The sequence below is a fragment of the Vulpes lagopus genome, chromosome 19 (genome assembly GCF_018345385.1).
Source record: "Vulpes lagopus strain Blue_001 chromosome 19, ASM1834538v1, whole genome shotgun sequence".
NCBI lineage: Eukaryota > Metazoa > Chordata > Mammalia > Carnivora > Canidae > Vulpes > Vulpes lagopus.
Window position 1 is genome coordinate 11043191 of NC_054842.1, and position 14578 is coordinate 11057768.

The window sequence follows — 14578 nt, forward strand, 5'->3', positions numbered from 1 at the left end:
GTGTTCATGTACTATGGAGGGGACTCTATCTTTTCAACCATGCTGAGATGAGGTGCTGTCACCCCCATCTTTCAGGTGAGAAAACTGAAGGTCAGAGAAGTTAAATAATTTGTCAAAGGCCCTACAGACAATGAGAGACAAAGCCGGACTCCAAATCCCAGATGTTCATTTCTCGGGGGCATTTTTATGCACACTATCTAATGCATACCATCATCATACAGTTCTGCTAGGCCTGCCTTCTCTGTATGCATGTGCATGCTTGAATAGCATCTAGAATATTAGTCCAATGAACCAGTGCACGGGGAGGCCCCAGACACAGGTTGACATTGCTTAGGAAGGATGGGCTTAAATTGCATTGGAAAGAGGAAATGAGGAGTGAGTGGCTCTACTCGGAAGTGTGTCTTCTTCCAGGAGTTTTATGAGGCGGTCTAGTCTCTGCTTTGAGGGGTGAATAATTTTATATTGAAAAAAGGCACAGACTATTGTGTTTGCTCCAGTACATACACATTTCATTCACACACTTTCTGTTTCTAATTTTACTCAGAAGAAACCGAACTACTTGTATGTAATGATCTCTGCCAGAGCCTTCAGAGCAGGCTGCAGACTGCCTGTCTTAGATTATTAGCCTGGACTCCAGGACCCTTCTCATGAAGGCCCAGCTCCTTCTGGACAAAATTTGAGCTGCTTGCTTTCTCTGGCTCAGAGGGACAAGATTAAAAAAGCATACACCTGCATTTTAACAACCTGCACCTCTCTATAGCCAAGGGGAACCACAGTAATCTTAGCACGGAGCTTCCCTCTCTGCTCCCCACCCCCACTTCTGGCCTTCCCAACTGACTTTACCAGAAAGGTAGGATTTCCTTCCAGAAAACAAATGTGCAACCCCAACCCAGAGGTCTGAACCCTTCTGACCCTTGGCTGTTGATCCCGCCTTCTGGAACACAGTGGGAGATAGAATCCTGGCCTTTTCACATTAATACATCATCCTTTAGAGCAAAGGAATTCTCTCTTGGGAAAGATCAGACAGTCTTGCAAACAAGCACCTAGGCCGGGAGGGGGCATGATGGCACTGCTTCCTTCCCAAACATGTGGAAGCAAGCAGATGGTGCCACAAGAACAAGTGGACCCTGTGGGACTCTTCCCATCAGGACATCCAGTGTCCTTCATATCCTCTAAATCTACATAGTCATTTCTTATTGTTCCCAAGAAACATCCAGACTCTCCCCACCAAGATTCAGGTAACACCTCCTTGCAATGCTGCCAAGGGTTCTGGAAAGAGCACGCTACCTCTCCACGCAACAGAGAAGTTCACACCAAAAATGCAAGAGAAACTTCTCTCCTTACAAAAATATGGGACTGCAGTGGATGCTTTGTGCATGGAGGGATCCCGGCAGGGACTCCCACAGTAAGAAAAATGGAAGCTGAGCAACAATTTCAGAGGCCCAGGCCCCCCTCCCCTCTCTATCTCAGGTCCCTAATGTCACACTCCCTAGAGGCAACCTCTTGATACCCAGATCTATGGCCCACTGTGTGCATTTTGTAAAGGGCTCTCTCCACAGCAAGGAAGTTCTCTTTCTGCTATGATATAGCTATTGTCCTCTCCATTCAGGTCCTCTGCCCTTGCCTCTGGTCCACGACTCACTTGCCTCTGTCATGGCCATAGGGTAACTTGCCCCACTCCCAGCCATCCAGTGTTCTTGACCCATCCAGTTATAGTCTAAGCAAGAGAAGATGGTAGACTGCACTGGAGCCTGAGCAACAGGGTTTGAGAGAAATGACTGGACTTACTAGATATTTAAGGTAAAATCTATATTAGTGGTAACAGATTAGATGTAGAATATGAAAAAGAAAAATTTTAATGATGACTCCCAGGTTTCTAGTATGCACAGCAGGAGGAAGGTGGCTGACCTTGTGGGCAGCAGAATGTTTTGGGGAGGCAAATGCTGAATTTAGTTTTGGACATGTTGAATTTGAGATGACAACGGGGTGTTCTATCTAGTGATCCTTTTGAGAAAGCTGCTGGATCTCTAAGGATGAATTTCATGGGAGGACTCTGGGTGGAAATATAAACTTAATATACTTAAACAGATAAAATCTGGGAATGTCAACTTATGAGCCACTTTTATTATTAAATGGCAATATGTCATTACTCAAAATGAGATAAAGGAGTATAGCATTAAGAGATAAAAATAAACAAATGGCCAGGGGAAATATAATTCTATCTAACTGCTACATGAATCTAGTGACAGGTAGTAGGTACTCAAGAGAGTTGTTAAATGAAACACGGAGGTGGGCATCTGGGTGGCTCAGTTGGTGAAGCACATACCTTCGGCTCAGGTCATGATTTCAGGGTGCTGGGATCGAGACACCCACATCAGGTTTCCCACTTAGCGGGGAGTCTGATTCTTCCTCTCCCTCTACCCCTCCCCCTGCTTACTTTCTCTCTGTCAAGTAAAGAAGTAAAATCTTTAAAAAAAAAAAAAAAAAAAAACCACAGAGATAAGGCAGTTGTAGAGAACAGGAGAGAGTCAGTTCCTCAGGTAGCTGCTCTCTGACATCCCTAGCAGTTTAAGTACAAAATGGACAAGCTGCAATGGTGGGGCCCAGGCCAGTTCAGCACTCACCGTGGTCCCCAATTATCATCACATGTGTACTCACAATGCACAGATGACATGATTTGGCCCCTACTCTGTAGGGTCTTGTGGTCTGTTCAAAAGGATAGCATGCTTACCAATGACTGGGCTGAAGGCAGAGTGTGAAAAGTGACATAGAGGTGGACCCAGTTGGAGTGGTGAGGGGAAGTAAGAGAGGGTGACATGTGACTTTGTCATTTTGATGGTGGGAAGGAGGTCTAGGGGGGAATAGTGTGGAGGGCGGTGTTTCAGGGGCTGGGGACGGTAGGAGGAAAGGCACAGGGAGTGAGATACGAAGAGCCAAATGTTTGGCGTGGGTGTGGACAGCGCAGAGGCCTGGCAGACCATGTTGGAAGGCACCCTAGGGCTGGATCATACAAGGCCTTGACTATCTCACCAACAAGTATGAAGAGCCCATCTCAGATAATGAGATGTCGTTGAGGTTTGCCAAGGCAGGGAGAGGCATGGTGAGGATTACAGGCAATGGCAGAAAAACCTCCCTTGCATTCAGCAACCAGGCAGAGGGTAGCTCATGGGCAAGAGCAACAAGGGGAACATGACAGAAGAGTCCAACTGGATAATTTCCAGAGCTATGGAAAACAGACTACAGCCTTCACTAATGATAGTCTTTAAGTGTGTGCAAGTCAAAGGAGGACTCATGGCCACATTCCAGGCTTTGAGCAACACCACCAGCACGTCTGCAGCACCAGCATAGAAACAGTCCATGTTCTAGGACTATCATTTCTCAAATGATAGTCAAGGCCCAGATTGGGGAGGGGGGGTCAGGTGACCTGGATTTTAATACTGAATTGGGCTTCCCCAACCCCCAAACTCGGCTAGGTTCTCTTCCCATGTTTACCCTGCAGCATTCTGTAACTCACAGTAGCTGCTGCTCACAGATGTAATGGGATGATGATTTCCTTGCCATTTGTGTAGTGACGGTCTTCCCTCCGAAACTGCAAGCCCCCTGAGTGCTAACACACTTCCTTTCCAGATCCCTGCTGAATTCTCAGAACCTAGCCCTGTCCTGGGTGAATAAGTACAAAAACAAACCATAAATTACTAGTTCATAAGCCTTTCAGGAGTCAGTTTAGTCTCTGAACTATTTAGAACTATGGCCTGAGCAGCCTCCCACATGCCAGGACACAGACATGAGGAAGTCGTAGTCCACAGGAAGCCTTCTGGAAGCAGATTCCTTCTGGAAGCAGGAATGTGAACTGTTCTTGCTGTTAATGATGCAGCAGTCATTTCCTGCTTCCCTTCCCTGAGCCCGGCATATACAAGACACCACCTATATACATATATTCACATATATTTTCTTCTCTCATTTAAGTCATACAATGACCCTGTAGGGCATTTCTTATCATTTCTACTCTGTACATGAGGAAATCAACATTAGGCAGGTGAACTTGCCCAGGGTCATACAGGTGGAAGGTGATGTGGGTAGGATGTGCATCCAAGGCATTTTCACTTGCAAGGCCCATAGCACACCAGTGAGTCTGGAGCATGTACTGGTATATCCACTTCCATATCTCCCCCATACAACCCCTAGGAGGTTAAACCAGGGCTGACTTTGAATAACAAGGCATGTTGGCGCCAGAGACTAAATTTCCGATAGAGAGTCTAACAGTGCCTTCCCAAGGTTCCCACCTCCCAAGAATACATTCTTACATCGTATCACTCTCCTTCCTGAAAAAGAAAATCTAAGCACTTATCATTTTAAACACTGGCAACCCTCAATTCTTCTACTTTACAGTAGTTCCTGTTAGAAGTAGATCACATTTTGAATGCAGAAGAATCCCCAGGGTGAAGCATGTTTTTAAATGGAAGAGGTGACTTTGGGTTTGGAAAGTACTTCTAGCTCCGTGTTCTAGGAGGATGTGTTTTTGATACACATGCCATTTCTTTTTCCAGCTCTTTCCCCTGATTCAATTTCAAAGACTCTGTCAGACTGACACCAGTATATGAAGATCAAAGTCATAGTCAAGGCCAAAAGCAATATGTGACAGGTATTACGGGTGAAGATTTAGAAAGATGTTAGCAGTAAAACATACAGTGGTGTGGAAGAAATGAAAAAGTAAGACATAGTGATCTACCAGTATACTAGAAAATTTTTTAAAAAAACAGAATAAGAAAATATTTTGTATTAAGGAGTTTTAAAGATCCTTGAATCTCTCTTTAATCACTTGTAATAAAAGGATTTCTATTGTTCTGGAATTTTTAAAACTTCTGATCCCTTTTATCTACAATCTACAAAACATAATCTTTTACAGATTGATATCATCAAAGCATCTTGCAAGAGTACCTATTGACTGCACCTTGAAGAATTACCTAAAACCACTGTCAAGGCTGAAATAAGAAACAACATTCTCTGAAAAAAAAAAAAAAAACACTAGAAAAAAAGAGGAAAAGAGAAGAGAAATCTGTGACTCAGGATTACAGAAGTACTTAACAGTGCTCTGTTCATTTGCAATGACTATAGATGAGCAAATAAAAAGAACCAGGTTGTTTGAAGGCCACTTCCACCTACCAGCTTTACAAGTTTGGGTTAAACACTAACTATAATGTTTACTGAGGGGATCTTGGAATTATTTATTAAACCATACTAGACAAGCTAAACACTTAACTGGCTCAACTTGGGATAAAAGATACCATTTATCAGAATGATGAATACTACAGACTAAACCAGAGTCTGGGGAATCATTCTTGGCTCTGCTACTATGACTCCTGGCAAAGTATCAAAACAGCTTAGTTTCAACTTGAGCTTCTGCATCTAGTCAAGCCAGGATACTACCATTTGATGTATATCTCTTGCAATTTTACCAGGATTTTAAATATAGCAATGAACTCAGTTTGGCTGTGTGCTTTCACATAATCTAAGTACCAGTAGACTCATTTAGTTAAATGAAATACATATGTGTGGGCACCTAATACTCAACAAAAAAAAAAGTACTCAAACCCACATTCCCTTCCTTTCTTACAGCATGACACAAAGTAAATCCAGGTTATAGTTTGGGGTAAATTGACTTTTCCATGATCATACTGATTATACTTCTAGTCCTCAAAAACCGTCTTGCAATTCCATGTTACTGGTCATAAAAGGAAGTGAGAGAATTTGTGTGTTGTACATGTATGTCTATGTGTGTACCTGTGCGTATACAAACACGTGTATGTGTGTGTGCATGCTTGCCTAAAATCTTAATCCATTGTCCATAGCAAGTTAATGCATCCTATTGAGTGTAGGCTAGAGTGCCATCCCAACACTGGAAAGATGGCACACTGCTGGGCTGGTCCAAGGGTGCCTGTAGGCAAACGATCTCCATCAGGAGACTTCCCCAAATGGGGCCTGACTAGTCTTTCCTTTGTCCTTTCTTGCTTTCCTTTCAGATTGTGTGATCACTGGGAGGGTGCCTAGGTGGCTCAGTCAATTAAAAGTTTGGCTGTTGGGCAGCCTGGGTGGCTCAGTAGTTTAGTGCTGCCTTCAGCCCAGGGCATGATCTTGGAGACCTGGGATCAAGTCCCATGTCAGGCTCCCTGCATGGAGCCTGCTTCTACCTCTGCCTGTGTCTCTGTCTCTGTCTCTCTCTCTCTCTCTGTGTCTCGCATGAATAAATAAGTAAAATCTTAAAAAAAAAATTCTACTTCTTAAAAAAAAAAAAAAAAGTTTGGCTGTTGATCTTAGCTCAGGTCCTGACCTCAGGGTTCGGGGTTCAAGCGCTGCATTGCGTGGAGCCTACTTTAAAAAAAAAAAAAAAGGTTTACAGATTGTGTGATCACATTATGTGTCCTTGACATTGGTCACTCCAATGACATTGGTTGGTCACACCCAAGATGGCTTATCTGGTAGTCACTACAAAATCATATGTTCTTCAAAAATAAAGACAGATTAGAGGAAGATCAGAGGAGAGAGAGAAGGGGAAGTATGACATGGTGTAGGGGTATTCAAGGCACAGCAGAGGCCCTGTACCTGTAGAGCCATCCGGACAACACTGGATGTATAGGTCAGCATCCTGTGCAGAATATCAAGCAGGGAGAAGAGCAACGCAGCCGCTGTCTCATTGTTGTTCTTATTGTCCACATCCAAGCACAGTGTGGCAGTTTCAGTGAACAGGTCACAAACGTGATGGACCAGTCCTAAGGGTAAAAAAGGAGAAGGGTACAACATGCTTCATAAATTACAAAATAATGTGTCTCAGAAACCCAATGGGGCAGGCGTATGTGTTCTACGTTGTGTAAACTCGAAGCAGTCCTTCAATTGCACTCATAGCAGATAGCCCCAGGCATGGTTTTTAAAAAGGCAGGTTTCCAGGTCTCACTCCCAGAGTCTGCTCAGGAGCCTGAGATGTGTTAAATAAGTTCCCCAAGTAATGTGAACTGGTGCAGCCACTCTGGAAAACTGTGTGGAGGTTCCTCAAAGAGTTAAAAATAGACCTGCCCTACGACCCAGCAATTGCACTGTTGGGGATTTACCCCAAAGATTCAGATGCAATGAAACGTCGGGACACCTGCACCCCGATGTTTCTAGCAGCAATGGCCACAATAGCCAAACTGTGGAAGGAGCCTCAGTGTCCATCGAAAGATGAATGGATAAAGAAGATGTGGTTTATGTATACAATGGAATATTCCTCAGCAATTAGAAACGACAAATACCCACCATTTGCTTCAACGTGGATGGAACTGGAGGGTATTATGCTGAGTGAAGTAAGTCAATCGGAGAAGGACAAACAGTGTATGTTCTCATTCATTTGGGGAATATAAATAATAGTGAAAGGGAATATAAAGGAAGGGAGAAGAAATGTTGGGAAATATCAGGAAGGGAGACAGAACATAAAGACTCCTAACTCTGGGAAACGAACTAGGGGTGGTGGAAGGGGAGGAGGGCGGGTGTTGGAGGGGAATGGGTGACGGGCACTGAGGTGGACACTTGACGGGATGAGCACTGGGTGTTTTTCTGTATGTTGGTAAATTGAACACCAATAAAAATTAATTAAAAAAAATAAGTTCCCCAAGTGATTTGATGTGAGGGTTCCCCAAATTACACATTGAGAAACACGATCCTACGTGAACAGGCTTCACAAGAAGAGAGTGCTCCCGGGCACCAGAAGGAAACATGTTGCATAGGAACATCCTGTCCCCAGGTTCTCTGAAGGTACAGTTCTTCATGATGTGGATCAGGCTTTACAGGAGAACCCAGGAGACCCAAGGATCTATAAGTTATTGGGTCACTCCAAGAGGAGAAAGCAATGAAGTGTATTTTTTTCCACAAGCATTCCAAAAAAAAAAAAAAAAACTGAAATGAAGATCAACTATGATTTTAATAAATTTGACATTTGGAAATTTCTAGGTTCTATCATTTTGTCTCTGCAAACCTCATACTAAGTTAATAGTGCAGGTGGTCTTCAACTTTTAGTTTGATGTAGTGTATCCCAACAAAATGCATTTTCACAAGTAGGGGCATTGTTGCTTCCACTTGAATTGACATTTTTATTGATATTATTATGTAGCATTACTCTTTGAATTCACAAAAATGATTCGGATATAAATGTGGTGAAAATACAGCACACAGTGTTATAAACCAAAAATGGTGAACAGGACCTTTGGCATCAGTAGATCATCTGAATGTTCTAGAAAATTAAATCTTCAAAAATAACTATTTTACACAGCAGATGGTGGGGGGAAGCATGGTGAGGAGCTATACTGTAAGGTGGACTTTACTGGTCCTGCAATCCATTTGTCCCTAGTTTTCAGATGATCAATTGGATGAAAACTCTGCCAAGCACATCCATCCAAGCTTTGGTATCTCTTCCAAACAAGGCCATTGTCATTTCCAGGAAAGCAATTTAGTTCTCCTAGACAAATGCAGAGTAATTCTTAGATTTCAAAAGTAATTAATTTTGTCACTGAAGGCAGAAAGAAACCAAAATTATAGAGGCCTCATACAACATTGCACTCCTTGTGACAAGGGCTGGTACAAGTCACAAAGCTGAGGATAAATATATTTGAAGAGAAGGCAGAATTAACTATGGGCAAAATTTCTTTATCAATGACAAAGTTTTGAGGTGTTTTTTTTTTAAGATTATTTATTTGACAGAGAGAGAGAGAGCATAAGCAGAGAGAGCAGCAGAGGGAGAGGGAGAAGCAGACTCCTGCTGAGCAGGGAGCCTGACATGAGGCTCGATCCCAGGACCCTGGGATCATGACCTGAGCCGAAGGCAGATGCTTAACACACTGAGCCAGCCAGGCGCCCCTCGATGACAAGGTTTGTTTGCACATATCATCAATGACACACAGTATAGAAAAGCAATTATTATGACATGCACATGACACCAGAAGGCATTCTCCTCTGAGGTAGGCAGCATCACTCACTTGCGTGCCATGAATCGGCACACTGGTATTCATGAGCTGCAGGTAGGGCAAAAGGGCTATAAAGCACAGTGTTTGGTAAATACATGTTGCAGGAAGTTTTCCTTTGAGGTTTTATGATTACTTTGTGACACATCACGTAGATGGTCAAAGGTGCAGAGGGTGAGTACTGGGGAAGTGTAGCTATGTGAACAGCAGAGAAGGATGTGGCTTTTCCGAAGGAGAGGTGGACACCTGGACATCCAGCTACCTGCTGCTTGATTCAGACCAAACAGCTGGTGAGCAACAGTGAGCCATCTTCCTAATCTTCATGCAGGCTTCAAGGAAAGAGTGCAAACAATGACTGCAATCGAACCCCCACTGGGATGGAAAGTCTTTCCGGTCTGCTATGTGGAGCAGCAGGCAACAATTGCCAAGCTCTGACTTTACACACTCAAGTCACCAGCTGTCAGGGAAGGTGCTCATAGGAGATTACAAATGAAGCATGACATGAAGTATTTCTCCACAGCAGTGATAATGCCAGCAAGCTCATTAGTATGATGTCAAGTGGTCTATTCTCAGCCATATATTCAGTGCTCTTTATGGCCAGAACTTTCACTTCAGGGTCAAAATATATGTTTTTCTCATTTAAACTTTTTATTATGGAGACGAAGACAGACACATGATGGTTTTGTAAAAGGAATCCCCATCACCTTCCTCAATAATTATCAATAGTTTTGCTCATCTTAGTTTAATCTATCTCCACTTTTTTTTCTTATGATTTTAAAGCAAATACCAGACATAATCTTATTTTTTCTGTAAATACTTCTGTATAGTCAGCAGATAAACATTCTTTTTAAAAAAAACATTATTACCACTTAATAAAATGAAATTTATTTACTATGGGTGATACCCAGCCTATGTTCAAAACTCAACTGTCTCAAAATTGTCTTTTTTAGGATTAGTTTGCTGAAATCAGGATACAAACCAGGTCCACACATTTCATTTGGTTGCAGACCTTAAGTCTCCTTTAATGTCTAACAGTCTTTCCCCTGCCTGCAATTTTCATGCCATTTATTTTTGGAGAAGTTAGATCATTTTTTCCTGTAGATATTCTTGTGGTTCCTCCATCCCTGTATTTCCTGTAAAATGGTAATTGTAGTGACCAGAGACTCCATTTAATTCTGGCTCAATTATTTTGGCAATAAGACTTGGGGCTGGGTCTCTGCATGTCCTGTTGCATCATATCTGGAAGGATACACTGTCTAGTTGTTCCACACTTAACAATGTTAAAATTGATCAAGTTCAGGAGTTGTTAGCCTAACCCATTCATTATAAAGTTTCCCATCAAATGTTACCTACTAATGACCACTGTCTGGTCCCATCATTTCATTAGACAACGGTTATATAGTAAGTTTCTAATTCTATCATTCCTTCTGTATTTTTTCAGCTGGTTTTCTTCTATAAAGAATCTTCTTGGGGTGCCTCAGTGGCTCAGTCCATTAAGCATCTACCGTTGGCTCAGGTCATGATCCTGGGGTCCTAGGATGAGCCTACATCACTTGGGGGGAGGGGATCCCTGCTCAACAGGGAATCTGCTTCTCCCTTTCCCTCTGCCCCACCCCCAGCTACTGAGCCCTTAAATTCACTGGTGCACCCTCTCTCTCTCTTTCAGAGAAAGAAAGAATCTTCTTTTATCAATGGTTTGGGTATCATAAAATATGGTTTGTAAAGGAAAGACAAGATATATGTTTGATAAACGTTTCTTTGTTATCATTTACCAGTTTTCAGAACCATGATTTTGGAGTATTAGCAATTACCAAATGTGACAAATGGGGGAGTGAATGGGGAAGCGAGAAAATACCAAAAAGTTACTAAATTAGTTCATTTTGTAACATCATTGTGAATACAGTGGATTTTTAAAGAACACATTTTATGGATTTCAATGGATTCAATCTTTTTTTTTAATGTTCAACTTATTTCCATCTTTGGCTATTAACAGCCCCTTGAAAATGTCCTAGCCTTTGCTATAATATGACCCAATTTCATCTCAAGAATTCCTGCCTCAAAGATATTAAATAAAATGAATTAAAAAGCTTTATGAAGAGTTTAAAAAATAAAAAATTCCTGTCTCAGACTGGGCATTAGCTACTTCTTCAAAAATCCTGGTTTGTTTTAAGAAGAAACTGTATTTAGAAACCATAGTCTGAGGACCAGGGATGCTCATTGCTACAATGTCATTGATTCAGTAGATAGAGATAAGAAGTATACATCCAAAAAAAAAAAGAAGAAGTATACATCCATAAAAGAAAAACAATGACTTCATACAAATACTTCCAGTTTCAGAGTCCAGAAATGGGCCCACACTTACATGGGTCACACAAATTTCAACAAGTGAATTCTTTACAAAAACATTCTTTTCAAAAAAAGGGGGTGGAAAAACTGAGTATCCATACGGGGAGAAGGATTGACTACTACATCATATGATTTGCAAAATTAATTTCACATGAATCACAGATCTGCACACAAGAATTAAAACTGTAAAGTTCTAGAATAAGATAAAGAAAAGATCTTTTTAACTATGAGGCAGGCAAAATTTCTAAGGTCTCAAAAAGTACGGATCATTTAAAAATGAATAAGTTAAACTTCATCACAAAATTATTTACAACATAGATATCTAATAAAGAACTTATATCCAGAATACAGTTCATATAATTCAATAATAAAAAGATAATCAATTTTAAAGATGGGTAAAAGACTTAAACAGTTTGCTAAAGATGTTGGTCAATAAGCACATACAAAATGTTTAACATCATTAGTCACAAACAAAATGCAAATTAAAATCACAAGATACCACTACACACAAACAGGAATAATTAATAATGAAAAAAGCTGACAACACCAAATGTTGGTAAGGATGTGGAGTGACCAGTACTCATCCATTGCTGATAAGAAATAGTTGCAGTTTTTATTAATTTAAATAAACAGCATATTACCTAGCAATTCCACTCCTAGGTTTTTACCCAAGTGAAAACCTATATCCACTGAAAGATTCATTAGACCTTTGTTCAAAATAGCCCCAAACTAGAGTATAGCCTAAGTGTTAATAGGAGAATGGTTGAACACATTAAAATATATTCATACAATGGAATACTAGTCAACAGTAAAAAGAAATGAGCCACTGAATCCCACAAGGACATGGATGAATCTCAAAAAGGATGTTGAGAGATAGACACTACAAACAGGTATATAAACACAATGGTATGAATACATTTACATAAGGTTCTGAAAAAAAACCTTTTTTTTTTTTTTCCAGAAAAAAAACCTGAGATCAGAACAGTAGTTGGCTCTAGGGAAGGGACAAGATAGAACCTTCTAAGGTGATGGAAATCTTGCATACTCTGACACAGCAGTCTGTGTGGGATGACAGCATTTACTGAGCATTGCTCTATGTCTGGCAATGGGCCTCTACTTGGCTTTTTACATTTTTTTAAAAAAATTTTTAAAGATTTATTTATTTATTTATTCATGAGAGAGACAGAGAGAGAGAGAGAGAGAGAGAGAGAGAGAGGCAGAGACATAGGCAGAGGGAGAAGCAGGCTCCATGTAGGGAGCCTGACTTGGGACTTGATACTGGGACTCCAGGACCGCTCCCTGGGCCAAAGGCAGGCACTAAACCGCTGAGCCATCCAGGGATCCCCAAGCTTTTTACATTTAATACCTCACCTGAATTCTATAACAGATCTGTTAGGCAGATGCTAATATCTCCATTTTATATAAGCGAAAAACAAAACAAAACAAAACAAAAAAACTCCAGAACAGGTACTCAAATAACAAATTCAAGGTCACAGAGTTAAGTACAAGTTACAGAAGTGATTTGAATCCATGTATAACTCCAGAGTCCATATACTTTTGTCCATATACTTAGACTCTTAGACCAACCAGTGGGGAACTGAGACCAAAAGACCACTAGGCCACTGTGATCATGCCATAACCAAGTGGTGGTGGGGAGCAAGGAGGAAGGCAGACACATCACTAAAGAAGTGTGATTTGTTATTTGGTGGCAACAGTGGAATGGAGCCAGAAAGGGTAAGGAATAGGAGAACTGTGTCAGCACTGGAAGACATGGGGAGTGAGTTTTCTAGGCACTGTAAATTAGCTTTTAAGACATGATGAGTCTGTGATAACATCTGAAAGCCAATGCCCAGAGGCAGCTGGAGATTAAAAACTAGAAACTGGATGGTAGTTGAGACTGGAAAAACAGAAACTGAAGACAACCAGAGAGAGTGGAAGAGTTCCCGGAGGACAGTCAAGACAGACAAGCAAGATGAGCAGCACTGAGCAAATCCCAGACAGGGGCAGGGTTTATAGAGGAAAGGAAGGAAAAGGTGCTCATAGTGAAATCATCCTGATAGTATCATCATCATGTCATATAGAAAAAGGAATGATGAAAATTTAAAAAGAAAAAACTGTCAAGGCTGTTTAATTGCCACAGTTCATAACCCTGAAGAAAGTTCACTGACTGGGTCATTTCCAGGCAATTCATGCCAGTCTTTGGTAATCCTTTGGCCTGAAGTCAAACTTCAAGTTACTGGATCTTTCTTGGTACACTTTCCCCATAAACCCTGTACGCTTTGACATGTTTGCTTCCACACTGCGTCCAGAATTTCCCCAAGAGGGAGTTAGGGAATACTGCTTCTTGGAAGGAAGGACTTGAATCTGCATTCACATAGGCTGACAACATAAAGCTACCCACATTCACTATGGAAAAAAGTGAGGGGCCACTGCTTCTCCCCTCATCTTACCCCAGGGGACTCAAGGATGGGATTGTGAATATTGGCAAAGCTCTGTGAATAAGCTGAAACACAACACATTCTACTAAAGTGGAGGAATAAATCTAAGGAGGCAAATGGAGGGAAAGGAAGTTAACATTCCCCTATTTGTTCTTTTATTCTCCACAGAGAAGTGTTAGTCAAGAGAAAGATACCCTCACCTCCGAGAGATGAGAGAGAGAGAGAGAGAGAGAGAGAGAGAGAGAGAGTCAAGTTCAAGGACATTGCCAGGGCTGAATTCTTCACAGTGAAAATTCCCCCAAGGATTCAACTGTCAGTGGGCATGAGTGTATGGCTCTTTCCACTCTACTCTTCCACTGAAAAGACTGGTATACAGCATAGTCAGAGGCCTCCATCCCTGGAAAAGGCATGGGCATTCCTTTCATTGTTTGGGTTTTCTTTTTTTTTCCTCTCTCCCTTCTCTCATCCAGACCCAGTCTGAGATTTAGTAGTTACCTGTGGCTTAAGTCAGCTCTGTTCCAGAGCCCTGGGCAAATGTACAGCCCTTGCTGTGTCTCCTGCCTCTGTTGGCACAAGCTGGTACACATCTGTGTGAAGCAAATAGGGAGGTTCTCCTGCTTGAGTGTTAAGATGCAAGACTGATATTTCAATACTAAGGCAAATACAAAGGGAAAGACACAGCCTACTTTGTTTCTAGTAGGGGGACCTAATATAGGAAGTAAGGCTAAACCCAGCCTTTTATGGAGACCAGCACAATAAAGATGTCTGTGCCTTGCTTGCCTATGAGCTCCCTTAGAGATGCTGTACAAA

General features: G+C 41.6%; 1 protein-coding gene across 1 annotated transcript in view; it reads right to left on the minus strand.

Moving 5' to 3' along the window:
* ULK4 (unc-51 like kinase 4) overlaps window positions 1–14578 on the minus strand; it is a 595478-nt gene that overhangs the window by 177868 nt on the left and 403032 nt on the right. The window contains exon 33 of the mRNA XM_041734654.1: window positions 6601–6767. Within this exon, the coding sequence (XP_041590588.1) occupies window positions 6601–6767 (167 nt within the window). The remainder of the gene's footprint in view (window positions 1–6600; window positions 6768–14578) is intronic.